We start from the raw sequence: 27,623 nt of genomic DNA, 5'->3' as shown, positions 1-27,623 counted from the left end.
AACATTATAGTACCTAGCATGGAATAAAGGCACCTGAGGAGTTCCCAGGATAAATATATAGCATGTATGCCAAATTTTGAACTGTGAGCTTATTTTCCGTATCATTTCACTTCTGTCCTGTCATGCATACAATTTTTGCCATGACTTCTTCCAGATACAGCAACAGCAATGGGCACTATCAAATGATAGTAATAAAAATAAACTTGAGAAACATATTAAGAGTCCTAAAGCCCAGCCAATATGACTGTTAATAAATTCTCCGTTACAAGTAGATAAATTAAACACAGAGAAGTGAAATAATTTGTTTGGGGGCAGTGGCAGAACTCTCAGGCCATCTTTCTCACCACCACTTATTCTAACTGCACCAACCAGAGCTATCCTAATTTTCACTTCTTGGAGATCTGCCTTCCATCATCATTCAGCCCAGAGATGGACCTTCTCCAATTAATTATCGTTGCTTCCTGAGCAGAAACGCACACAACACAAGGGCAAAAGAGATGCTAAATCTCCAAACTTCCTCATTGTTCTCTACCTCTTCGAAGCAGACACTAAAAGAAGGGCAAGAATGAATAAATACCAGAGAAGCACACGCCTGTGGAAGCACAACGTTTGTTCATACTTAAATGGTTTTGCTGTTTCCAGAAAATATTAGGAATTTCTCTTTGATAATAATGAACAGTAAAAGTTTACATCACTTTTTTTATCAAACAGTTTTAGACCTTGAAACATGGTACTTGGTTGCATAAGGGACTGGATGTTATGCAGCCTGGGAAGACAGGCTGGGTTTGAATTATCTTGAAATGTGCGGTTCTAATTAGTGACTCAGTCCAGTTTTTCTAGTTCTGTTTTACTGTTATGAAATGTCACAAAACATTCAGATTACAGATAAGAAGTCAAGGAGTTTCACAAGAAGATGCCCTGTCTCCATACACATTGCTTTATTGTTTCTGAGCTATCTCTAGACTCAAGACTCAATTACAGCTTCACTTAGAAAAGGTCTATAATACAACAAAAGCTGTAATTGGGTAACTCGTGGCAAATCTTCAAGTCTTAAAATGTCACTTACAGGAGAAATGTTATATTGCATTTTATTTTACATCCAAAAATTCACACTAGTTTGCTTAGCTTTGTACAACCTGAAGGATATATTGGATATTGTATCACACAACTTGAGCAATTAAGTTGCTGATAAGAGTTTTTTGCCCAAGTGGATGCGAGAGATTTTCCAACTTTACAGTGCAGGGAAAACAGACAAAACAAGATTTGATAGCAAAATGAAAACTATTCCCAAGTAATGAAAACATCCTAGAAATCTGTTATAAAAGTCCTATTAAACAAATAATTTTTTTTCCCCAACTAAATTATTATTTGGAAATCATTCACTGAGATTGACATTAAAGAAAGGCAGAGAAATTCTTCTAGGCAGTTGGCTGATTACACAACATTGTGCACGGGGGCAAGTTTCTTTTACGATTGCTGTAAAACATCACTTTGTTCTGTGATGTATAAGATTTGATTATTGCCATCATTTTATAGCTTGCACATCTAATTGGTATCAGTGGTTGTAAAATTAAACTAACTTAGGAACAACAAGACATAACGCAAGATATTGCAAGTGCTCATATTATAGCAGCTCGGAGAGGAAGGCAGCTCATGGTGCAAATATTCAGAGTTAAGCCATGGAGCTGCAGAGCATAAGGCACCCACAGCACATCATAACTTTGAGGTATCCAGCTCCACGATTGAGTCCTCAGCCTACTTAATGACCAGGTCTCTACACACACCTGGGGCAAGCTCAGAGTTCCAGTGATGGAATTCATGAAATCCAGCATTTGGAGCAGGAAATTGGCTTAGCTTGCCCACAGCAAGCACTGGAAACAGGGGAGTGCCCTGCATCCCACCTTCAGACAAAGTTCAACAGCTGCTGCCTGCATCTCGTTTCTTTCCACTCCTCCCTGCTTCCACCATAGCTAAAACGTTGGGAGGTCAGTGACTTCCTCGCGCAAATAATACTCATGGCTGTGTGCCACTTGTCCCAGGCAATGCTGTCACTGCTCAGCTACGTGAGGCTTTCCCTTCACTCTCCCTGTTCTAAGACCCCCTGTTCATTCCCGTGGGAAAGCTGGTTCCATGCTCACTGCGGGACAGCCATAGCCTGCTGATTGACAATATGAGTTTGAATTCTCTCCAAGAGAGACTTTGGTCTGCTCTCTGGACAAATGTTCCAATTATCAGATTATGACCTAATAGAAGGCAAACCATCTCCTCTTCCACAGGTAAGCTTTCGGAGGAGAATGGCTGTGACCGTGATGATTCCTGCTGCATTTGGAATTGGGTATTTGGATTAAAGACCATCTACCACATCTGTGTCCTCCTGCAACAGCATGAGGAACACCACTTATGGATCAAGAGTGGCACACAGGTGCCCACCTACTTGACCTTCTATCAGCTTTGAACATACAGCGAATCAGAACGGCATCTGCCATGAGAGCTTTGCAGAAGGAAGAGGCAGTTATGACCTTGTGGCACCCATGGGACATAGAAGCGTTGAACGCTACAGTCTAGAGTATGAACTCCTACCTTTGATCTGAGCTCCCTCTAAAAAGCTAAGTGCTTTTGGGGATAGTCTATACATGCATTAAGTTTCTAAGATGCTCTGTCTCAAAGTAAGAATCATAACAATTCTTTAGGAAAATGCTATCTTTGTCCACTTTATTCCTTGCTACTGTTATTGTTGAGTCTTAAAAGATAAATACAACAGTGAAGAAAGTTAATACTGAAGCTGAATGTAGAACTTGAAGAGGAACAACAAAAAAGAAGGAAAAAAGAGAGAAATTGTAAAATAAAACCCTTTAAGATTGTTTCTATTAACAGCTACGATAATAACAACAACACTCAACCTGAGCTGCGTTGCGTGATTTAATCAATATTTCCAAAGCAATGTCATATCCTCACGGATGACACTGCAAAAGCACATGTTGATTTCCCGTGCACGGGCTCTTTGGAGGTCATTTTCCTACGCACTATAAACGTGAAATTTATATTTTCACCAGAAGTAGCAACTAGAGAGTTCAACTAGATGGTTCAGACAAATAAGCTGCTCAGTTCTGATTCTTTTCATCAATTCTATTCAAAATAATTTACCTTATAAGCTGCCAAGTGCAGAGCTGTAAATCCATTTCTTGTTAACCTGGACGGGCGCAGTCCTTTTAGCATAAGAGTTCTAATATGGGATTTGTTGCCTTTAGGGTGAAAATTGGAAAACAAAGTCATTTACAGAAAAGAATGTGCAGATGAAGTAAGAAACTTCTGTGTGAGTCTGAAAGCAAACGGGTAGCTCATCTGCTGACCTGAGGCAAGTAATAAAACGTGTCTTGTGAAACCTCCAAATGGTCGTAAGCACCATCACCTTATGCACTGGGACAGTTGCAGATCTGGTCATGTACTGGCCTAATGTTTGTTCATGCTTTAATAATGATAGTTGAACTTCCACAGAAGCAAACTCCTTTTTAGCACCCAGACTATGTTGCAACAGAACTCAGGTTCCAGAATCTCAGGTGCTTCCAGAATCTCTAGTTTCTCAGACAACAAACTCCTCTGTCCTTTCGGAATGGAAGCACTTCTCTCTCTCCCTACACAACATTTTTGCAGGGAGAGTAGTTTTGAGGGATGCTAATGAACGTCAGCATGGGCGAGTAGCTTTTACTTTTACCTTTCTGATGCACAGTGATGACCCCAAGAAACGTGTCTGCCTTCTGAACACCTATGACAGTAATCAAGGACAATGTCAGACCTAATAGCTCCTCTCCCTCCTTCAAGTGTTCACACACTGTACCTAACTAATTATCATTGCGTGTTTTCTTAAACCTCCTCTTGGCAATCCCACCAATCGCTCTAATGCCACCAATGTCTGATGGCATCTTTGGATTGATCTTGCACTCTCTGAAATCAACAGTAAAGATCCACTTGGTTTTCAGCAGGGCAGGATCAGGTCCTCCTTCATGATAGCGTCTGACTAAGACTGAGCAAATCATTTGTGTATTTTTGTATGTTATTTATGACATACAAAATTTTTATTATGTTTATGATATTTATGACATTTATGTATGTTCTTAGTAAGTACTTTGCAGAGCTGCTATCTTAGGGTAAAACGCTCTTTGCCCCGCTCAGCCCATTTCTGCTGAAAATTGTACAATTGCCAAGTGTGTGCATGAACTAATGACTCACTATGTGGACAGCAGAGCAGCAATGTGGATCAGAGTGGAAAATTCCACCGTTAGTGTGTTTTTACGAACATTCCAGAAGACATCTCGCACTTTTTTCTTGCATACTCTTGATTTGCTAACTGCAAAAATCCTATCAGCTGGTATTTTTCAGTGAAGCATTTGAGTTATTCTTCTTTCAATCATCATGAAATAAAACACAAGTTATTTTCATTATACTAGAAAAATAGATGTTGGATGTATGGGAAAGTATTGCTGAAACTATCTCCCTAGCCCGGAGCGTATTCCATGTACAGAATACAGAAATCTAGAGCAATACTACATGATGAGTATGGATTGATTAACTAATACATATAGCAAGTAATTTTGAATTAGTTGAACACCAGTAGTAAAACATGCTACATTATCAACCAAAGCTTTTATTGGACTGAAGAATCAGCTATAATGGGGTTCAGTGTAACTTGATTCAAGCCCCTCGGCAACAGAGTTTGGAGCAGTGATTACAGGTGCTTGTCCAACTGTCAACGAGGACAACAAAGAAAGAAATTCACTGAAAATTCAATCTTTCTGGCAGTTATTAGACAGAACAAATCAGTAGCCATGTAAAGAAAATGCTTAAAGAACATCATATTTCGGATACATACCTCCACATATGCAACACAAATGAAGAAGAGAGAGCCCGTTTTCTGTGCGGTAGTTTAAATTGACTTTGCAGAAGGCTTCATCAGAACTGGAAAAAGAGGGTTTTACAGATGATTACTGTTTTCATTGTTTAGCACAGTTTCTTTCATTTAGAAAAAAATCAAAAGAGAAGTCTCAAGGTTGTTTTTTTTTTTTTTTCAGACACAGGGCTAAATTTATACCCAGTTTACACTCTGTAAATATAGAAATACTTTGCTGATATCAGCTGGATGGAAACATTAATATGAAAACACTACGGAAGCACATGCACCAAAGATCAGACAAAAATTTGGCAATTATTAAAGGAAAAATGTTTCTAAAGCATTTTGAAGGAATGAAGTCGTCTTTCCAGAAGTGACACTTCTGGCTGAAGATCTGCAATTCGAATGGCACACTAAGTCCTAGGAGGATCTGTGGGTGTCTGGGATCTCAGAGGGCAGGAGAGGAGTGGCTGGAGCGAGGGAGGGGTGAAGCTGTGCCAGGGACTCTCATCTTTCTCAAAACGCCCCAAACTGACCATTACTTTAAGGCACCAGAAGGAACAGGGATCCTGTAACATTCAGCAGACTGCTGTGATTTTATAGTGCTGTTTTTCTGCTTTGGTTTATTGCACTGGAAAGTGATATATTAAAATAGAATTTTTAAATAATTTATAGATCCTTATTTTCACTTCCCATTAACTTGTAGTCAAGTATTTCTAGTTTTGCTATAAACAATTAAAATATTACAGTTTGTACTCACATCCTACTAAGGAAAGGCATGTTTGCACTTAAAATTCTCAGGCAACTAAATGTCACTTGAATATTGTGACACTGACAAAACGAAGCTCAACTTAATGTTTAATTTTCTTCCACATTTCTGGTACAGTGTTACATTTTTATATAGCTTAATGATTTTATAGTGCTTTCTAGGCCACACAAGGATGAAATGAATAATTAAAATGAAATAGTTATTATTATCTTAAACAGGATCCATACCAAGTCTGACTCATTAAAAAAGACATTCAGCATTTGTGTTTGATGCGCTGTTCTTTTTTAGCAAAAAAAACCCCATAAATAAAAATGTTACAACCTATGTAATTTTATAATTCATTAATTTCCATTCTCCTTTTCCTGTCATACACCACCTGTCAAAGTTCAAAACCAAAGTACTTCATAAAATAAAGCTAGAAAGGCTCGCAGTAAAGGGAATGGACAGTAATCTAAAGATGCTTCTAGTTTGACAAGGAAACGTGAACCAGGACAGGCATCTTTGCACAAGATCGTGGACAACGCCCCTAGTCGATGCCCAGGACATTAGGAGAACGCAGTACCCTCTCCATAGGCAGAGCTATGCCCACCTCTGGATCTCAGTCCTGTCTAAGCACACGTTACAGCTCTACCTGAAACACTCCTGAATGCCTGATGTGCCACAGTCACCTTTTAAACAGTGAAGAGACCTTGGGAAAAGGGTGAAGGAAAACTATCACTCTGTTTTTACTGACAGATCGTGAAATACTTGAAGGGGTCAGCTTTTGTTGCCAAGTCTCATGGTTCTCCCTTAGCACAGACTGACTCACTGCTCCATCAAACATTCCAAGTAATTAAATTTGTTGAAAATTAAATACACACAGCAATCGATATTTTTGTGAAGAATGCCAATTATGGTCTGTCAATAGAAGTTTGGGTTTTTTCATTCATCATACCAATGGTCATGGATCAGCAAAACGCTTAGGTTTGTATATCTACAGATCCATCCTGACCGAGTAGCGCTCTTAAACACATTTAACACAGTTACAGTTAAAAGTAAGGTTTTAATACTTCTCTCTCTTTTCAAAATACAAATCTATGCAAAGCTCCCCTTAGCAAGATGTCCTCTGTTAAGGAAAGTGACACTTAGGCCTTTTCCTTCAATAAATATTTCAGTAATTTATTCTTTAAATAGAATTTAAAATGCAGACAAAGCCAGAGACTTGTCTTTGCTTCTGTTTTCTTAGTTAAGTCTATCCTAAGAGAAATCCCGCTTGTTCAGTGCCTGTTATTATTCTAAACCAGGAATAAAACCTGTGCCATTGTATCTTTTTCATTAAGTGTGACAAAATTAATTTGCAAACGTTAAATCACTGCATTTTTTATGGTTTTATTTTGAAAAAAATACCAACATTTTGACTTCCAGAAATTGAAACTTACTTTTCCAGTTTAGTGGAATGGTTTGAGAGCTATTATAGAATCACAGAATCATAGAATGGTTTGGGTTGGAAGGGACCTCACAGATCACCCAGTTCCAACCCCCCTGCCACGGGCAGGGACACCCTCCGCTACACCAGGTTGCCCAAAGCCCCATCCAACATTGCCAAGTGCCACACCATAACCCACGAAGCTGTAGGCTCTGCAGAGGGCAGGCTCCAGGATGGCATCTCCTCCATGCTGAGATGGCACCCCATGCCACGTTCCCTACGTCACCCGGGGACCGGGCACAACGAGTAGCACCAGTGCTGCAGCACAGGAGTGCTCCTTGCTCCTCCAGGGATGGCGACCACCAAGGAAAAGGGTGGTGTGGATCACAGCCACACAAAGTGCTGTGCTGCTAGGTAAATAATTTAGCAATTCTAACTCAAATGAAATTAAATAGTAATTAAATACTAAATAAGTAAAATTTAAATATTTTCCTTGTGAGAAACTTTGACTTTTTTTTCTCCAGAAAACCAGCCGTTTGGAAAATACTTTTTCTATCAGACAGACCACTCTGATGGAAACTCCTGGCTGCCTGCTCTCAATACTGTTCAGGAACAGTGCATGATTTGAAAAGGATATGAGCCTGACAAAAACAGAGCAGATCATTTATTTATAAATGCAAAAATTGGGCTTATTTTGCCAAAACTGTGTGCCTTAGTAGCTTAATTCTTACATCAGTCTAGATTCTCATACGCGTTCCTTAGCAGATGGGTATCACAAGTTAAGAAAGCTCATTTTTTTCATGTCCTAAATGTAAACTGTTTCTGTATGGAACATTTTTTTCACACATTATAGTCACATTTACCTTTGTTTGTTGACAGACCTTCATCTACCGCTTCCACTTCAGTAATGTGGAAAATATTTTGCTCAGTAAAAATAAAATCTTATTCTTCAAATGTCTTACCTTCATGCAATTCTTCCCTGACATACTGTGATTAATGACAGTGATATAAGGCTCATCTATTCTTTGGGTTTTCAGGGGCAATTGAGGGAAAAATAAATGCCAGGTTCTGGGAAACAAGTCCCTTTAGTCACCTTGTTTTTGCTGTAACATGGTGCGTACGCGTGGGCACACGCACCGTCCGTACCGCAGCGACTGCACGGGGGAGCGGAGTGCTTTGTTGGAAGGGTGAATTCTGGAAGTCTCAAAATCACAGAACATTATCGTGCTGTAAGTCATGTCTCCTGCTTCAATTTTTGTCTTTAGAATTATATTAAAAATTCATATTCCTAGCACTTAATGTGTGGTTAAGAATCCAGATTTTTTCATTTTAGCTATATAATTAAGTTTTCCTCTTCTCCCAGTTCAAAAAATAATAATAAAAAGTTTCAGTTTGTTTTAATGATATTCAAATTTAACATGATTTGAGTTTTTATAAACTGGCAAAATTTTAATGTTTTTATGGGAAAACATTGCAAGGAAAGTTTTATATATTAAAAGCTGCAATTAAAAGGCCTACATGGAAAATGAAAAATAGTCAAATGACTATTGTCATTGAGCACTCATTGTCCTCCTAATTCCTTTCTGAAGACATAACTGCATGTTCTAGGGAAATGAAATTCTAACTTTTTATTTTTAGGGTGGTCTTTTTAGGAAACCATTGCACTAATAGCTCTGAGATACTGGAATAGAAGAGGGACAACTTTTATCCAAAAGTGACAGGTGCCATACTACTCATCCGTTGCTTCTCACTGTTGCAACTGGTGGGTTTTTTTTCTATGGCATTGGACAATTTAGCCCTTGACCTGTGCACAGGTGTTCCAAGAGTAAAATGGGGATGCTGATAGCTCTTTGTTAGGCTTTGTCACTTTTATTTCCAAATCTTATGTTTGTCTTATGTTCCAAATCTTTCAGATTTGTGACTTTAACAGCTACTTGTTTCATTTCCATCAGGCAAACCACCTGCTCTGCCTTAACTTCCAACAACCACGTGGTTTCTCTCTCCTAAATTTTTTAAATGAATGGATTTGGTTTAACAACAGGAAAAACCTATTATTAGTTCTTCTGCTGCTTCAGAGATGAGAAGTCTTCCGAAAATAACCACTGCTGCTGTAGAAAAGTTTTTCAAATAGTCGAGATTGATTTTTTACACAGGCCATATTTAGATTTTAGACACTCACCAAACCTGACTGACTGCATCACCCACAGGTGAAGACAGCTTTTGGAAATGAAATCACTGGCCTATTCCTCAAGTCTGACTGAAAAAAAGAAAAAAGCCTTTCCAACCAGTCTCATTAATTCCCACTCTTTCCATGGAAAAGAGCAGTGCTCTGTATCTAAGAAGAGCTTGGCTGACATCTTATCGAGGCTTACGTGGGGCAGTAGGATCGACTGATAAGCTGAGCTGCCAAAGGTCTGCGCATCGTGAAGTTAATTTATTCTTACACCTAATGCAGAAATTAAGCACTTTCACCACATTCTCAGTTGTCTCAGTTATCTAAAATAAAGAGTACTCTGGCTCCAACTTGTTAAGGCAATTAGTTTTGTACTAAAAAGGCTTAAAACGAGGCAAGTACTGAAGTACATCGCTGGATCCCAGCCAGAGCGGTCAGCACTGAAAGCCCAGTGTCGTCTTTCCCTCAACGGGCTCAAACGGTGATAATTATGCTAGCTGAAAGTGAACATGATGAATAATTTATAGGACCAGTTTGGCTTTTTTTGAGCTTGTGATTTACTTCTGATTAGAAGCTCCTATTTTTTCAAGTGTTTTTGATGTCTGAAATTATTTACCCGGTCGTTTTCTTAACTTATTCACAATCAGTGAGCTGGATGTTTTCCTTATTTGAGCTTTTCAGATAATGAACCTGTAAGTATGTTACTTGGTTGGGTGAACACGGTGGTTAGCATGTCCTACCCATGAATTTGAAATCCACTTTCAGCACATAATCTGCTTTTGTGTTTGTTTAAAATTTACTCCAGGAATATTCCTATCTGAAGAAACACATTAGCAAAACTGAAAAGCACACAACAAAACTTGATATCCCATTAAAGCTAATAAATTTACAAAAGTATCTAGGTGTTTGTTGTAAAATATTGGCATTAGTTATTAATAGTCACTAATTTTGGTACTATGCTGTGGGACTCTGGCCCAGAACCATAATGGCATATTCCCAAAAATAGACATTAAAAGAACATGCATTCCATACATGAGAAACTCCTTCCATAAGAAAACACCTGAAACTGAAAATATTGTTTAATAGCAAATACTCATTTGAAAAACATTAATAAACAGATTTCTGGAATATTTTACCTAAAAACGTGCTTCAGTTCTGTCAGCTCCTTTTCTTTGATTTGCAGGTCATCTTCTAATCGTTCTATGATTATAGCGTACGATTCGCTAACTTTCTTCTTCCATTCATCTAACAACAAAAAAACCCAGATTCATAAACCACTTCAAAACATATAAAAACCAGGAACTCAAATCATAATGTCCCAGTAACCAAGGCACTTGATTTTTAAACATCCATTTGTACACTGTTTCATATATTTTTCTAAGAAAAGATGAAAGTTTTCAATATTACAGCTATTAAACTGTTATTGCTGCAACTGATATAAACACATATATACTTATATCAAAGATATAGGAATCCTTATCAGAAATATTGTTAACTTGAACAAGAGAAAACTTAAACCTTAAGTTGCATTTGTTAGCTCTCATTTCCTAATACTCAGCACAGACACACAGCACAAAAAGGTTGGAAGTTTAAAGGTTTTTCTAACCAAGTACGAGTTCAATCAACATCATAATTTAAGTTATTTAAGCTACATGATTGCACAAATAAATTCAGTTTATTAGCTTTTTGTCTTCCTTTACAGACTATATATGCGATTTGGGTTAATCCATTCCTCTTGTAAACCAAGAACAATACAATACCTCACCCTTGAACTCAAGAGTAACTTAGCAAGGAGTTATTTCCTGAAATATCATTTGCTCCTTGTAGATAGATGTATGGTATATTGCATGGAAAAAAGCAACATTAATTACCAGTGCAAGTTTGAGTTGGTCGAGATTTATAATTCCCCATTTGTCCAATATATCTTCTTTGTTTCAGCAAAGTTCTTGCAGTAATATGATTCCTTGTTCCAGAGCAGTGACAGTCCTACTGAAAAATACTTTTGATAGTCTCTGGCTAAAAATAAACCCTGTGCCAAGTGGAATGTCATGCAACAATGACACGGAGCAAAACAGTCTGTGCTGTCAACTGTAAAAAAATAACAAAGGTACCTAATCACCTTGCTTAAAATTCCTCTGTTGCAACAGAAACATTTGCTTTCATCTGTTGACTACCTAAAACTGGTGAGAAGTGTATAATTGGGCAGTTTGCTACCAATTTTGTAGAGAAAAAGAACTTACTTAATTTGAGAAGCTGAATCCCAAGCGTACTTTCAGGATCCCCAAGGAGCGCTGGGGGTCCTGAGTCTGCAGAGGCCAGCGACGATCTCAACTTATAACTCCAAAATGTATCCTAACGTAGAAGATGGCTCTGGAGCACCTGGGCATTTCACTTGGGAAGTGCAGCTAAACCGGCCGTCGGGCTGCTAACGACGGATGGGACCTGGAGGAAGCTGGGCTGGTCACCACTTACAGACTCCCAAAGAAGGGAGGAGACTCTTGACAGATCTGCTCCGGCTCCTACTCTAGGCAGAATTTTTCCAGAAATGAACCAAGACACAATCATCAAGCTGCTTTGTTCATATTTCACGCAGACCAGGTACAAGACAGCTGAGGACCAGGATCTACACAGATACGTAACTAAATCCAGTGCTCAGTCGAATTTGTCCTGTTTGTTAGCATTTTATCTTGGACCCAGTGTCACGGTAAGGCAGTACAACCCCCATGATGTGGCCAGCTGGGAGGGTGAACCGAGCAAACTGGGCTCTGTGCGGGTACACATATGTGTAAACAAATAATGACAAAATTAATCTAGGCTGCGTGCAGAGCTGCATTCCTGTGAAAGTCCGTGCTCAAGGACTGTGAAAGATTGGTTAACAGCAAAATAACACTGGTTTTCAGTCACAAACTGAGTCTCCTCTGTAATCTGGTTAGCACAGATCTGCTCATCTATTGCCTACCCTTTTCGTACCCATTTCTCTGCGTTTTCTATCAGATGGAACTCCTTTACACATATTATCCCAGCTGATTACAGATTTCATGCTGGTTTCTGTATGTACGTCTTTTCCTCTTTTTATTGTTTTTTCTTTATTTGGCATACATTATAGAATCATAGAACAGTTTGGGTTACAAGGGACCTTAAAGATCATCTAGTTCCAACCCCCCTGCCATGAGCAGGGACACCCTCCACTACACCAGGTTGCCCAAAGCCCCATCCAACCTGGCCTTGGACACTTCCAGGGATGGGGCAGCCACAGCTTCTCTGGGCAACCTGTTCCAGTGCCTCACCACCCTCAATGAAAAAAATTTCTTCCTTATATCTGATCTAAATCTGTCCTCTTTCAGTTTAAATCCATTGCCCCTTGTCCTATCACTATGTGCCTGTGTAAAAAGCCCCTCTCCAGCTTTCCTGTAGGCCCCCTTTAGGTACTGGAAAGCTGCTATAAGGTCACCCCGGATTATACATATATTTATATTATACATATAAATATATAGCTATATATTTTTTATACATATCCTTATATATTTAAAGTGTGTTGATTGACCTTGGCAGCTCTTCCATGTATCAGTTCTTAGTTTTCTCAGTTGAGGATTTCAGGCAAGAAGACACGCAAACATAATACACATATATAAAATCTTCAACACGCTGCATCCCATTGCAAACAAACTTGCACTCCTGTGATAGCTCCTGACACAGCACGAGCTCATCCGTTTATTTGCACTGATCTACACATAAAACCAAGGATGTATTTCAGAAGACTTTGAACTGCTTTGACAATATGCCCTGTGATATTCAACCAAATATTTGCAAAACAGCGTCAGCCTCATCCCTGATCTCCACGCCTAGTTGCCAAGCAACTGGAAGAGCTGGAAACGCAGCACCGAGTACCTCCTCTCCCACTGCTTTTACTGGCTGACTGGTGTTCGGTTTTCTTTGAACGCCTAAATGCAGCCGTGGCTGTGCGGCCACAGCCAGGCGTTTGGCCATCCCTCCCCGGTGCTGCTGGAGAGCACTGGGATAAAAACGCCCACCAGGACACGGCCGCTGCAGCACCCCCCCCCCGGCAGCCTGCGCTGCGGCAGGGGCACAGCAATGGACACATTTGGGGGTTTTAGAGCAGCGGAGCTTTCTGAGCATCTGCTGCTCCGTCCGTACGGAGCGGTAATCATAGATTCATTCATTCATAGATTCATAGATTTCTAGGTTGGAAAAGACTTTAGAGATCATGGAGTCCAACCATCCCTAATCCCCATTAAACCATATCCTCAAGTAGATCATCCACCCTATTCTTAAACACATCCAGGGATGGGGACTCAACCACCTCCCTGGGCAGCCTATTCCAGTGGCTGACAACCCTTTCAGAGAAGAAATACTTCCTAACATCCAACCTGAATCTCCCCTGACTAAGCTTGTACCCATTTCCTCTTGTTCTATCACCCAACACTAATGTAAAGAGCCCTTCCCCTACCTCCCCACCATCCCTTCTCAAGTATTTGTAGGCTGTAATCAGGTCTCCCCTCAGCCTCCTCTTCTCCAGGCTAAACAGCCCCAACTCCCTCAGCCGCTCCTCATAAGTTTTATTTTCCAGCCCCTTGACCAGTTTAGTTGCCCTTCTCTGGACTCGCTCCAGGAGCTCAATATCTCTCTTAAAGCGAGGGGCCCAAAACTGGACACAATATTCCAGGTGCGGCCTCACCAGTGCCGAGTACAGGGGCAGGATCACTTCCCTGCTCCTGCTGGTCACACTATTCTTGATACACGCCAGTATCCCATTGGCCTTTTTGGCCACCTGGGCACACTGTTGGCTCATATCAAGCCGGTAGTCAACCAACACCCCCAGGTCCTTCTCCGCCAGGCAGCTCTCCAGCCGCTCTTCCCTGAGCCTATAGCGATGCTTGGGGTTTTTATACCCCAAGTGAAGGACTCTGCACTTGGCCTTATCGCGCCAGCATTCTCGCCTCTGCCTGCCAAGACAGACCAGCCGGTTCCTCCGGGAGCGGCTCTGGAGGCGGCGCCTGCGGCCGGGCCGGGCTCCCGGCAGCATCCCGGCAGCGCAGCGCCTGCGCACGGCTTTGCGCTCCCGCGGCACTTACGCGCCCGCATCGCAGGTGTTGCCAACTCAGCCCGACCAGTTCCCGGGCACCTGAGAACTCCTGCTTCCCGCCGCGCCCGCGTGCGGGCACCGCACTGCGCTCCGCTCCGCCGCATGGCAGCGGGCAGCCGGGAAGCGGCGCGGGCTCCCGGCGCCGGGAAGCGCTGCGCCTTCAGCAGCGCTGCGCCCCGCCTGGCACCGCCCAGCCTCCGGCCATGCCCTGGGTCCCGCTGGGACAGAGGCAGCTCTTTTTTAGCAGCCAGGAGAGCTCCGAGTTTTGGTTTGAGTCCGGGACTTACTCTGAGGAGGACGGGGGCAGCGCGCTGGTGTGTGCAGCTGGCACGGAGCCCTCACGCACTGCCAGCTGCCGCGTTCTTGTCCGTGTGCGGGTGGCACCGGCCCGGGGCAGCCCCCGGCCGGGAGCCGGGCAGTGCCCCCCTCCCTTCTCTGCTCGCTCCTGGGCAAAGCACCTTTTCCGGTTCCTTTGTCCCAACGTAAATAGGGCAATTGGCAGAGGCGCCGATTGGCTCAACCCCGAGGGGGATGGGAGCCCGATCTGGTGGCCAGAGCCGGGTCTGACCCAGTTCCGAAACCAGGGAGGTCACAGGGGGCAAATCCCCTCCCCTGCCACCAGAACCCCCCCCATCAACCCACCACCCCCATCAACCCATCACCCCCATCAACCCACCACCCCCATCAACCCACCACCCCCATCAACCCATCACCAGCCACCCGCGTGCACCGCGGCCCCCAGCGCTGCCGTGGGTGCCAGGGACACGGCAAATCCCGGGAGTGCCCCGCGGTGCCATCGCCTGCCCTCAGCAGAGCCCGTCCGCAGCTGCTGGCATGAGGGCAGCTCGGGTCCGCTCACGGGCGCTGCCAGCGCCTCCCGGGACAGCGTGTCCCGTGCGGATCGTTCCTGTGGCACCTCCAAAGGCGGGAGACATGCGCCATATTTTTCACTTTCCCACTGTTGGGTCACATGGCCTGGGTAATGGCACTGCAATCATAACAAAACCGGTAATAACATTGTCCTTTTTTGTAAAAGTCTTGGGATTTATGAAAGAAACCCTTACGATCGAGGCTGCGAAAATGTAACCCTCTCCCCTCAGAGCCCCTGCACGTGCCAGGATGGATCCTGTGGCTTGATTTCCATGTGCTTCTCCATCCTCACCCAGCTGATCCGCACGGAGTAGCCAAGGCTGGTACCAAGGCTGCCTGCTCAGCCCGGGCTAGCTGGAGGGAGAGGCAGGTGCCACGGAGGAGCAGCAGTGCCCCGGCCGCGGTGGGGGCTTGCTTGGCTGCTCCATGCGTGGTGGGGCTTCCGAAGGGCTTGGCTGCAGCCTGCTGTCCCGCAGGGGCTCGGATGTGCAGTACAATCCAAGCTGGGAGTTGGCCGGTTTGGGTAAAAATCATGGGACAGTCTGACACAGGCCTGTGACGGCTCCTTGTCCCAGACAGCCCCCGTCCCGGCTGGCTTTGGTGCCACAGCTCCCGCTGCCGCTGGGGCAGAGCCCGGGCTGGCGTCAGCGCGCCCTTTGGCACTGAAGAACCAGACTTCTCTTCCATCCAGGCCAAGCAAACTAGGACAGAAACAGGACCGGGACAGACTCCAAAGCCCAAGAAACGTTCTGTTCACTTCTGCACAGCAAATGCATTTTAATAGAATAGCTTTATAAAGTAAGAGCATTAATTTTCCATGATGAGATAGAGAATAAATTATTTGCTTTACAAGAAGTAAATACCTTGCGTATTATTTATATTCTAGTACCATCTACTTTACGAAAATGTATAAAAAATAAGTAATCAGTTTCTATACCGTATTTTTATTCACTCTTTGCAAACGTTTGTGTGGGTGAAAATTCCTGTGGACATTCAGGGAAGACCACTGGAAACTACAACACTGAAGTCAACGGAACAGCTTTGTTCATCATGACAGCAACTTTCAGGCGAATTCTTGAAGCATTCACATCATAGGCTATGTGAAGCAGTTGCAGAATAATTGATACTGGGTGAGGGGAAAAGGCAAAAACCTAATAATAATTGCAGAGCCTGTTTTCAGGCTGTTTGCAAACAGAGAAGAAAGGAAAAACTGCTCTGAGTACTGTGTTGGGCCAGTTCTAATTAACATCTATACAAGTAGCACTAAAATGTCAAGAGCAACGTTTTTCAGTGAGTAATGTCTTCAGATGTAATGTTTACAGAATAATGAGCTGTACAAATTTCTTTGATTAATATTTTAGAGGTTTTATTGCTGTTTTATGTTTGGAATGCACAGCTGTCATGTCCAATCTTACAAGAGAAATATGTGAAAAATTCTTTTCCCATCTCTGGTTTTAAATGTCCTTCGCAGGGAGGCTTTACAAGATTAAGTCTTTTGAAATGATCTTTATTTCAAATTAATTAGAACATATCCATATCTATCATTTACTTTGAGAGGCTGTAAGTTGCTTCAATAAATTTCAATGGCATTCTGCTGACATTCAGATATGTCACAGAAGATGAAAAGGGCGCTAAAAGAAAAGGCATTTTTGTGAAAATAAGGTACCAGGAACTCTGTAGGCCGTACAAGGAAACAGGCGTTTACGACTGCTTCTCCGTGGCAGTGGATTAGGAGAGGCGTACAGGAGAATAGTACTGCTGGTTTTGTTCTCACAGTACTACAGTGGCATTTGCACAGGGATTAATTTTCCACATGTGCAGAGAGAAGAAAATGAAGCTGTTGCATCAGAGATTTAGGAACGAGAGGAGGCTGGAATCGCTGAGCCCCAGCACAGGCAAACTCCCTGTCCAAGTCAAGAATGTTTCTATGCAGATCCAATGATTGTTGGAGCTTCCTTTCTTCCGTCAGTTCCCCAAATCCTTCTGGCACAGATACCTTTCAGCTGCTCATTTTTATTTCAGCTGCCTTCCCTTGTGTTCTTTTTTAAGTGCCCAATTTCTCAGATTTCAATTTCCTGCCTAAAAGGTTACCAAAATAATCCTCCTCTCTCAAATTTCATAGTGTAAGACACACAGGATGGCTAAATCTCCGTTCATTATAGCATGCTCTCAAAGCATTCAGGGAAATCATTAAGATGATGTTCATTATGAGCCCTATTATTGCACTACACAGCAAAACTGATTAAATAAAGAAGCTGACATGAATAAAATAATTAAACACTCTTCTTGGCTTTATTTGAGACTGTACCAGCCCGAGTTGCATTTCAGGGTAGCTGGAGCCTGGCAATGGTCTAGAGGCCCGTATGAGAACTGCATCCATCTAGGAAACTCAGTCAGCCTTAATCAAAATCAAACTCCAAGTTTCAACAGATGCCTCTTGTTCTTGGGAGGTCCTACCTGTCATTTTCAGCGTTGCATCCTTTATTACTCAGACTGGAGGAAAATCATGGACCAGGACACCACGATAGTCTTATTTTAGAATCTGATACTAGAAAACAGCAACTCCATAATGACTGTTATCTTGCTGTTAAATTTTACTGTGTGGCCTTGCACAAGTCTCTCGGTTTCCTTGGGACAGGTTTATCCCAGCTGGTTGCATGAGAAAATTGTTGTCGTCTACCTCAACAGCAGACTGTGAAAAAGAAAGATGAGCGAAAGTTTGCCAAGTGCAATACGAATAAAACGCATACACGCATTGTGTACGTCTACCTTAGATTGTTATCGCGAGGAAGTCCAGTCTGAAGTCTTTCCGATTTCTGCAAGGTTTGACCACACTACACCAGAGCCCTCGTTGTAAGGACTGGAGTTTGTTACAGCGACAGAACACGCACACTTCATAAACAGCTGCAATACAGACAGCACTTATCTCCTGCCTAAACAGAGACATTAATTTTCAAACGTGTCATCAAGCATACATACAAATACTCGCTCATCTGTCATTTCCTCTCTCCCTCTCCTTCTTTTGACAGAAACATCACTGTGTTAGCTCAACAATGACATTACACCCACTGCAGACTGACTGTTCCTGCTAGCACTGCTGTGCTCTGAGCGCCAGGGCTTGCTGTGCCCGCTCATCCCCGGCTCAGCCAGGGCCCAGCAGAGCTCCCGGGCTGCACAGCCAGCTGCAGCAGGGCCGCGAAGGCTGGGCAGGCGCGTGCAGGGTTGCAGCACTCGCCGTCAGCATACACACAAGAGCTCTGCAGCTCTTCTTCCTCTTCATCTTCGAGACTCCTGTGCCCGGTGGACCGTAGAAACATTTACTCCATCAACGTGCTTTGCCAGGGGCAAAACTCCCAGTGACTTCAATCAAATAGGGTATTCATTCCAGGTTTTCAGATTTTATTCTGAAGCCAATACAGAAAAAACAACAAACCCAGCTACTTTCTGTAGCTTGACAGGGTAAAGCCACGTTTCAGCATTTAGAACTCACAAAAAAGCCTGCAGAAAAATATGCCTCACGTCTACCAAATCCTTTCAACAAAGGATTCATCAAAATGCAATGGATGTGCATTTTAATTTTTAAATTCCACCGGCCCTTGACAGATGGATGCCAATATCGTTATCAATCTTCACGCACCAACATTCTCTATGGCATGGTCCATTTTCTCTGAATACTTCCATAAACTTTCCAATCTCTTACTTAATGATGATAATCTTATTGATAGTAAGAAAGACCACAAAGGATTATGGATGCATTAGAAATTTAATGGGCAAACACGTGCTTCCTGTGGCTCAGTGGAAGTCTGTGGAAGCTTTTTATTCCTAAGTGTGGAGTCCAAGAATGAATCTACAGAATATGTGTGTGAACATGCACACACATAACCCTACATGATATAAAAACACGTGGGAAAATGTTTTCAACAAAATATTACATTAAATTTGATTGTAGTTTAAAAATGAAGAGTTTTACAAATCCAGGTATTTCAATGCCTGTGGAATAAATTCATTAAGCTTGCTGACAGTACCTACAGCTAGTAATGAGCAAAATCAGCTTTCTAAAATTTGAGAAAAAAATAATTTAGTGTAAAAGGAAAAGTGTGGAATGGAATAAAGACTTAACAGAGTCTCATGTTTCTTACCTAGTATATCAAACCTACGCTTATTCCATTACGATAGATTTTTTTTTTTCTGTTTTTTGCCTCAAGATCTAAATGTTTCATTTCCCAACAGGGCAATCCATTGACACACGGCTAGGAATGGTGAGATGAGAGCGGACATCGCGTGCTGCACAGGTTTGCAAAACAAGGTACCTTAGGCCTTTATTCAAAGGTTAAGAAAATATTTCCAGCTCCTCACTGAGGTGTTTGGCCACAAGCTCTTCAACTCACTCACGCGCTTTAAGAGCTGCAAAGGAAGCAGTGTCTGACCACACGGTTGGAGTGTTTGAACACAGACATTGTTTAAGCGATGGCTTCGGGGGCCGCGCCGCACGAACTGCACGGCGGAGGGAAGGTCACCAACAGGAAGGACGTTGTGTTCCAAGGCGTGCAGAGATGCAGGTCGTGCGTGCACTGCCGACAGCAGAGCCACGCTCTCTGGGGCCGAGCCCAAAGAACACTTTCGGCACATCTTTATGGAAATTTTCCCCGTTCAGATCCGGGACAGCAGGACTAAGCGCAGCGCAAGTGTTACTGCCCTCGGGGAGCGGCACAGCTGAGCCTTCCAGCACCTACCTGGGAACTGGGTCATCTGGGGTTCAGAGGAGCGTTGCTGATGGCAAGTGCCAGGCTTCTCTGTGGACCCCAGCAAGCCCCCCCCGGGCTCACAGCACTCACACGAGCGTGAGCCCGCGTCTGCGTCGGACCCACAGGCTGTCGAGGCCAAGGGAGCACCAGTGGAGACCAGTGCCCTGTCAAACCGTGTGAGTCACTCTCCAACACAGCATGGCAGAGTTTTTGTGCAACACTGAATTTCCTAGTAACTTGGATCATTCTGACACAGCGGCTAGGTGACGAATCACAGTGATGGACAGCGCGTCCCAGCGGATACTGCCTCCTGCAGGGGTGGGAGTAGTTCTTGCCCATCCTGGTTGCAGCTGGGCCAGCACGTCTGAGCAGTCCAGGGCAGGACAGACAGGACAGCAGCATGCCAGGAAAGAAAACCTGAGAAATACTGCAAGAAGTCTCTCTTACCTTTCCTTGTGCACTTGGTGGACTGACAGAGCCTGAGGCAGGCTGCTGACCCAGGTGCCGGGCATGGCAGACTAAGACTACAACCAGGATTCCACTCTTTTTTTTTTTTTCTCTTTTTTTTTTTTATTTTTCCTTAACTCTCTCAGAAGAACACTGCTTCCAAGATCATAGCAGCTGCTATTTGATCAAGTCTACCCCAACACTTTCTGAAAATCGTTTGGTCAGGATGCTTTTCCTCACTCTTTTTTTCCATTACTTATGCGTGAGAAGCAAATCCGTTCTCTATTTATATCCAGATTGCTTTCAGTAATGAAATCAATACATAGTATTTCGGGAATTTAGAATAAATGCAACCGTAACAGTTAAAGCGAATAATCATGTTAAAAGAATGCAACTTCGTTGTCCTGTAACTAAACATCCAGAAAGCTTGTCTGGCAGTAAAGCAATGATTCAGAACCAAGTTTGGTCTCCAATTGAAGACGCAAAGTCTACACCAAACATTTGTTTTTCCCAAAACATTTTGTATGCTCTAACAATAGATGAATAGATTATGCAAACAGGATGACATACAAACCACAATTTCATGCTTCATGTTCTACGACTATTTTTACCTTGTGACTTTATGCGTTTGTCTTGGACCTTAATGTTCTCAAATCTACCGCTGTTTCTGTTGTTCAATTAGTATTTTATAATGACTTCTAAAACCTCTAGTTGCTCAGAAACTGTCCTTATTCCTCTGAAGTCGACCTCAGCAATTCCCAACCTCCATGCCTAGCTCCTTTGTATTGCTTCTTGCTCAGAGAGATCCGCAGGACAAACACTATGTCTCCTGAAAGGCTTCTTTATCAATGAGGAAGAAACTTGGTGAAGGTTAAACCAGCTCGGGTAATATTCAGAAGATATTACACTACTACCTTGTAAGTGGCATAAGAAAGATGCCATTAGGAAATTCAGTCAGTAGGGAGATAAACACTGTTATAAAGAAACATTACATAAAACATGAAAACCCACAGATAAAAGCAAGAGAAAAAGATGCAAGAGAAAAAGATGCATGAAATAGGAAAACTAAAAATGCAGACATTATAGAAGCAAAATTAAAAATAAATCATTTGAGGTATCTGAATATAAACTTAGTGTGAACAAGATTTTTCCACCTCGTAGCACTGAAGTACATACTCACTGCTTATGTACTGAGCTGTTGAGAACACAGCAGATCCCAGAAGTGGCTAGGCTCATGCTGTCCCTGCACAGCACCTTGGTGGTGCCACAGCCTGGGACAGAAGACAGGGCTAACAGGGTGCTGGCGTGACCTAGCATGACACTTCCTGTAGCTTTGAAAAAGGGGGGCAGGGAAGAGGGAACAGAGAAAAGTACATTTAAAGTTGTACACGTAAAAAAGGCACTTTCCTTTTTGATCAGGCCAGAACAGAAAGCATAGAAAGCATACTTATGCATCTGCTACCTAAACTAGGCACCTTTTTCAGTGAAGGGTGGAGAAGGGGAAGGGAGAACAGATAGTGTGTGTTTCTCTGAAGATGTGCACCTTGGTACCACTCACGACAGTCAACCTCTGTTGTTTGCTCCACTGGTCTGCATGAGGGTTAAGCATCACTCCAAGGACTCTGGCAGTTCAGTTCAGAGATGTACGAAATGTAGGTTTTCAGGTGGCACATATCAATCCGTGGATAACAAAACTTGGTAGCTGGAAATCAAACTACCAGCTTCCAAATGACTAACAGTAAAAAAAATGAAATCAGTATGTCTTGATGCCAGGTTTTGACCCCAATATTATTAGTCACAAGTGCAAGAGTGACAAGAAAGCATAAAAAAATTACAAAAAGAAAAAAAAAACAGAGAAAGAAAATGATTAATGCTTAAGACAGGATGACTTTATTTTAAAAAGTACTTTTAAAAAATTTATCTCTATCTATTTGAAACACAACTGTAAAAAGGCAGCATGGAGAGACAGAAACAGAAGTTACTGCTATATCATTCCATGTTGCTGGAGCTAATGTTCTACTTTAAAAAACCTTTAAAGCAGTTTTCAGTCAAATTTCTAATTAATTTGTTCTGTATCATATTGTTACTGACAAAGACTACAAAACATAATAACATGCACCCCAAGAAAAGTCACCAATTAGTGTTTTCAGAGATCTAAAATACTTAATTCTTTCATCAAAAGAATAGTTTATCTGCATTTGCTGCATTATTAATGTTACGCTACAACAATATTATTAATGCAATTTCATTGTTTCTACTTCAATGAAATCAGAGAAAAAATCTGTGCACTTTTTTCCTCATGATTTTTACCAGATGGGAAGTAATCAATCATCCACAAATGAAAACTGGAAATCTGATCAAGTACTGTACATTCTACAAATCAGGCTTCTCTTTTTGTCTCTGTAGATGGATTTCATCATAAATTTGCTTCCTAAACTTCAACATGTCCTCTACATCCTTGTAGGAGAGCATTTCTTCAACGGACAAGAGCTGGAAGCCATTCAGTTTAAAAGCTGACATGCGCTGCACAGAATTTAACATTTCTAATGACATTCTAACCGATTCACTTAAAGTAGAACACACAGGAAAAACCCTGGCAGTCCACAACCCCAAACCTGCGTTCTCACTGGAGAAGAGCTGGTCTGATGCCTTTACACCCCAGAGGTCCAGGCATTCCAGTAAGCTGGTTCCGAAAAACTGGAGTGAATGTATATCTGACAACGATTTCACACTCTTCTTCAAGTCGTCTTCTACACTAAACACCATACTTACATACTTGACTTGATTGTTGATTTTTACACTTAATGAGCTCAGAAAACAGTTTGAAGGTATGTCTACTTCCACATTTATGTACGACCCACTAATAATGCTGTTCTTCCCTACGGAGACTTCAGGCCCGATTCTCGAGTATTCGATGACGGATCCAGCCCCTATGCAACACCCGGGCTCGAGCACGCTCTGAATGACACTCGCCGAGCCATCCGAGGGCTCGGCTTGGTCCGAAGCGATGCTGAAAGCCACAGACTGTAAATCAAGCTCAAATCTCAGTTTGCTGTCGGATGTAAAATGAAACAAATACTCCTGAGTAGTTCCAATGTGATAGAACTTCGAGTTGTGCAAGACTATAACATTAAACGTAGTTCCTTTCAGAAGGGAGTAGAGCTTCTGCCGCACTTCTACTGATCGTGATGCCTCTTTCGTGACGTTACTTGTATTTTTTGTGTAATCTTGAGTGGCTCCCGGCCCCAGGGCCTGGAGGAAGTCGCCATATGCATCTATTTCGCAGCAAAGAGTGCCCATTTGCTTATAAAATGTCAGTAATCGTTTTGCAGTGCTATGATCCATGTAAAATATACTGTCTGTATACACACAGCCCGAGTCCGTTCCTGAGCCCCTGTGGTCTCCAGAGGAACCGAGCTGGGAACAATTCCCTCGTACGCACACTGCGCCGCGCTGGCGCATCGTCTCAACATCAGGCTTGTGCAGGAAATGATGGCAAGATGTGTATTCGAGTCCTCCTTTTCCTGAAAAACTGGATGGATCCAAAACAAACACTCCGTGAGTGGTCCCCACTGTCACGTCTGAAGGGTGAGCTAATGCAGTAAATCCGGGTTTATCAAACGTGACGGTTTCTGTAACTCCAGTGCTGTAAAGTTCTATGTCATCCGAACACGTAACGAGAATTCCTGGCTTCATGCGACTGGGGAAATCAATGTACATGGCAAGCTTCAGCTCCAACATCTGGTAAACGGGATCACCAAAAGGCAAAGCTGTGAAAATCTTTCCCAGTGCACTCGCGTTTGGCAAACGTTGACTGTAACCACCTTGAAGAAAAAGACACTTTTAATTATGCAGAGACATTGTGTTTAAGTAAGCAAAAACTAAACCTATACAGCCGTTTTACATCTACACAAAGGTATAAAAAAACGAACCCAGCTTCGTGATATACTAAGTATTCCTCAAGAAATGACAGATGTAAAAAAAAAAATCATTAATCCTTCAAACATTTCTCAAAGCAGATCTGATCTTGTGCTCAAACTTCAGCATGCCTTAAATAGCTGATATCAAAGTTGTGTTTGGTTTCACTACCTTTAGTTTGCTTCAGAGCTGGAATACGGACCATTTGTCTACAACTAAAGTGAAGGCGGCAAACGATGTCTGCTTTTCGCGTGAAAAAAAGGGGGACCCCACCCTCCTCCAGGAATTTCAAGTCAGAGATAAGCCAAAGAAGCCGTGGTTTGCTCAGGTGACTTGTTATGACCTGGTTTCTTTCTCCTTGCAAAACGGATGTCCCTGTTGGAGGTGTTCTGCCTAAGCAGATGAGTGGTGAGTATTCCGTCTGCCTGGAGTTACCAGGACCCCCAGGTCCCCCGCAGAGAGGGCCACGTGCCTTGAATGGGTGTGTCAAGGCCGAAGCTTGATTCGGATACTCTGAATTACACGTCCTTCTCCACTTTCTCCAGTCGTTTGACCGAACGACTTAATTGCTGAGAAGAAATGCTTAAGTGACAGGAGTATCTCCTAAGGACCAATCTAAATTTGAATGACCAGATCAGATACATTCGGGACTACTTTTCTGAGGGAGCTGTATTTTAGAACTCTGTCTGCTTATCTGCCATCATACTATTTTTAGAAAAAAAAAAGAGGTATAACTTTAGAGTATGAAATGTAAACCAGACTGTACCAGAATGAATCAGCAGCACAGTAAGAGAAGTCCATTTATCGCCATACAGATCTTCCAAGCATTGAAGAACATGAAGTGTTGATCCACCATTCCCTAAAGAAAAAATATTTTAGTATCTGTTGAAGAGCACCAATAACATCTGCACTAACATGGAAGTGTACTGGGATCCAGTGCTGTGGTAGGGTGACCAGGAAACATGCTTTAAATGCTGCCTTCTACTGCAGAAAATAAGTTGTCATTTATTTTAAAAAAGTCCTTATGACTGCAGAGATGATCTTTTAAACCAACTGAGTGCCAATGAACACACAGATATCTATCCCAAATTTCCTAAACTGTTTGTGACAGAACAGCCTTTCTACTGTATCACAGTTGATAAAATCGTGCAAAGAGACGATGGACAGTCACTTTGGAAGCCTGGTGCACTCAGAGGGGAGGGTGTCCTGAGCAGACAGCTCTTGGGAAAACACAGTCGTTCTCTGAATGGCCACAGCATCATTCCAACAGGCCGTAATGTCACCATAAACACCGGCTGCAGTAGGAAACGAGTCCCACGAAGGTTCACCACAGACTCGAAGTGAGTGTTCAAAGGCACTTCTGACATTCATGTCAAAAAGTCAACGTAAATTGACATTTATAATATGGGATGAGAGGCAATGGTTTGGGATATTTTTACGTGCTCCCACGTTGCTAGGTTTCTGACAGTTAATCTCTGCTTGTTATTCTCTACTACAGACAGACTGCTGAGATGAGATACCGTCTACATCAAAGCCAACAGGCATCAAGGATTATAGGGCGATATTACAGACAGTCAGACGACTGCCTCCCAGGTTTCTGCTGTGCATTGGGGAATACAGTAAAACATATTCAAGTTATTTAAATTAAACAGCCCGGTTAAGGTAAGCGGTACAAATCTATAAAAACCTCAAGCAGGTGATATTCTATAGGGCACTTCGAAGCACCATATATCACCGCCAGCAGCACCCACGCGTTCAAAACCACCACGACGGCGTGCGAGACGCTACCCTGGGAAGTGCGGTGGCCCCAGTTAACGCACACCAAGCCCACCAGTGACGCTCGCAGTGGCGCAACTGGATCGGAACCGCGCAGCGGGCGGCGGCGGCAGGCCCTGCGCCCGCGGTCAGTGCTGCAGCTCCGGCGGCGGCGCGGAGCCCTTCCCCGCTCCCGCCGGGCCCAAACCGAGCGGCACCACGCGAGTGTGTCACACCGGCGCGTTGAGCGAACGCACAGCGCACCGGGCGAGGGGCACTCGGGCGGTAACACCGCGGGCGCGCCCCGCCCCGCGCCCCCTCCGCCCCAGCGGCTGCCCCGCGCCGGCCTGGCGAACCCCCGCCCCCCCCGAGAGCACGGAGAAGGCCGGCGGGCACCCACCGATTTTCGGTCCCGGCGGATCCGCAAACACGTGGTACCGGACGCCGAGCGGGAGCTCCCTTCTGCTCAGCTTCTCGGTGAGCTGCCGCCGGTAGGCGAGCGCCTGCTGCGCGTCGCCGGCCGTCAGCGCCACGACGTCCCAGAACTCGCCGGGCCGGGCGGCCTTCCCTGCCGGCAGAGCAGCACCGGCGTCAGGCGCGGCCGCCCGAGCCCGAAGCGGGCGCGGTCAGGCGGGGCGCGCCCGACCCGCCACCCCCGCGGCCGGCTGCAGGGCGAGCGCGGCCCGGCCCGGGCCTCCGCCGCTGCCTCCCGCCCGGCCCGCCCCGGCCCACCTCTGAGCGCCGCGAACCGCGCCAGCCGCCGCCCCGTGGCCTCCCGCCGCGCCGCGCTCCGCTCGCCCGCCGCCGCCATGGCCGCGCCGGCCTCCGGGAGCCGAGCCCCGGCGCTGCCGCCACCGTAACCGCGGCGCCGCGCGGGCCCGGAGCGCCCGACCCGGAAGAGCCGGGCCCGGAGCCGGGGCGGGGCCCGGCGGGGCGGGCGGGGCCGCCTCAGGTGGCGCCGGTGCCCGGTGCGTGGGTCGCGCCCGGGGCAGGGCTGGGCTGGGCTGGGCTGGGCTGGACGGAGCGGGGCCGGCGCCTGCCCCGGGCCGCCGCGGGCGGAACGCTCGTCTGGGGCGGCGGGGCCGGGTGCGAGCCCCGGCAGCGGGCCCGAGCGGGCGGCAGCGGCGCGGGGCCGTCCCGTCCCGTCCGGTCCCGTCCCGTCCCGTCCGGTCCCGTCCCGTCCCGTCCCGTCCGGTCCCGTCCCGCCCCGTCCCGTCCCGCGGGCGTGCGGAGCGGGGCCGCCGCGCCGCTCATCGCTGCGGTTCCTGCAGCGGCGGAGCCCGGCCCGAGCCCCCGGCGGGGCAGGGGCCGCGCCGGACAAAGGCGCTTTGTGCCCTGCGGCTGTGCTGCCCGCACCGGGATTTTTATTTTATTTTTTTTTTGCAGATCGTACTTGTTCACTAAGGTCTTGGGTCTGAAGACGTTGGAAGTGGCGTTGTGTCCAGCAGGAAAACACCGTCCGTGCGCCCGCCGCGCCTCGCCTGCCCTGGCCCGTGGCGTATCTTAAAGAAAGAAATTTCTTTCCCGTTCTTCTTAGTTACACGGCGTGTAA

General features: G+C 44.5%; 2 protein-coding genes across 2 annotated transcripts in view; both read right to left on the bottom strand.

Moving 5' to 3' along the window:
• The window catches only part of TNNI3K (TNNI3 interacting kinase), an 87,122-nt gene extending 75,979 nt beyond the window's left edge, over positions 1 to 11,143 (bottom strand). The window contains exons 1-4 of the mRNA XM_086617356.1: positions 11,104 to 11,143; positions 10,369 to 10,477; positions 4,868 to 4,953; positions 3,145 to 3,242 (exon numbers count right to left, since the gene is read on the bottom strand). Of these exons, the coding sequence (XP_086473482.1) occupies positions 3,145 to 3,242; positions 4,868 to 4,953; positions 10,369 to 10,477; positions 11,104 to 11,143 (333 nt within the window). The remainder of the gene's footprint in view (positions 1 to 3,144; positions 3,243 to 4,867; positions 4,954 to 10,368; positions 10,478 to 11,103) is intronic.
• Positions 11,144 to 22,771: 11,628 nt separating this feature from the next.
• FPGT (fucose-1-phosphate guanylyltransferase) lies at positions 22,772 to 26,882 on the bottom strand. The gene is made up of 4 exons (XM_086617358.1): positions 26,804 to 26,882; positions 26,472 to 26,639; positions 25,083 to 25,175; positions 22,772 to 24,222 (listed from the first exon to the last, which is right to left on the bottom strand). Exons 1-4 carry the CDS (start codon positions 26,880 to 26,882, stop codon positions 22,772 to 22,774), a joined length of 1,791 nt encoding a protein of 596 aa, XP_086473484.1.
• Positions 26,883 to 27,623: the final 741 nt, after the last annotated feature.

Source organism: Tauraco erythrolophus, chromosome 10 (genome assembly GCF_009769465.1).
Source record: "Tauraco erythrolophus isolate bTauEry1 chromosome 10, bTauEry1.pri, whole genome shotgun sequence".
Classification (NCBI taxonomy): Eukaryota; Metazoa; Chordata; class Aves; order Musophagiformes; family Musophagidae; genus Tauraco; species Tauraco erythrolophus.
The sequence above is the reverse complement of the archived record's forward strand: the minus strand, read 5'-3'. Positions and strand labels throughout refer to the sequence as shown.

What these genes read in the sequence shown, in the direction of transcription:
- FPGT (XM_086617358.1), bottom strand. Translation starts at nt 26,882, where the DNA reads ATGGCGGCGGCGGGCGAGCGGAGCGCGGCGCGGCGGGAGGCCACGGGG. An exon ending in GCGGTTCGCGGCGCTCAGAG is followed by an intron (nt 26,640 to 26,803) that starts GTGGGCCGGGGC and finishes CTCTGCCGGCAG; the next exon opens with GGAAGGCCGCCCGGCCCGGC. An exon ending in TGTGCTGCTGATTCATTCTG is followed by an intron (nt 24,223 to 25,082) that starts GTACAGTCTGGT and finishes TTTTTCTTCAAG; the next exon opens with GTGGTTACAGTCAACGTTTG.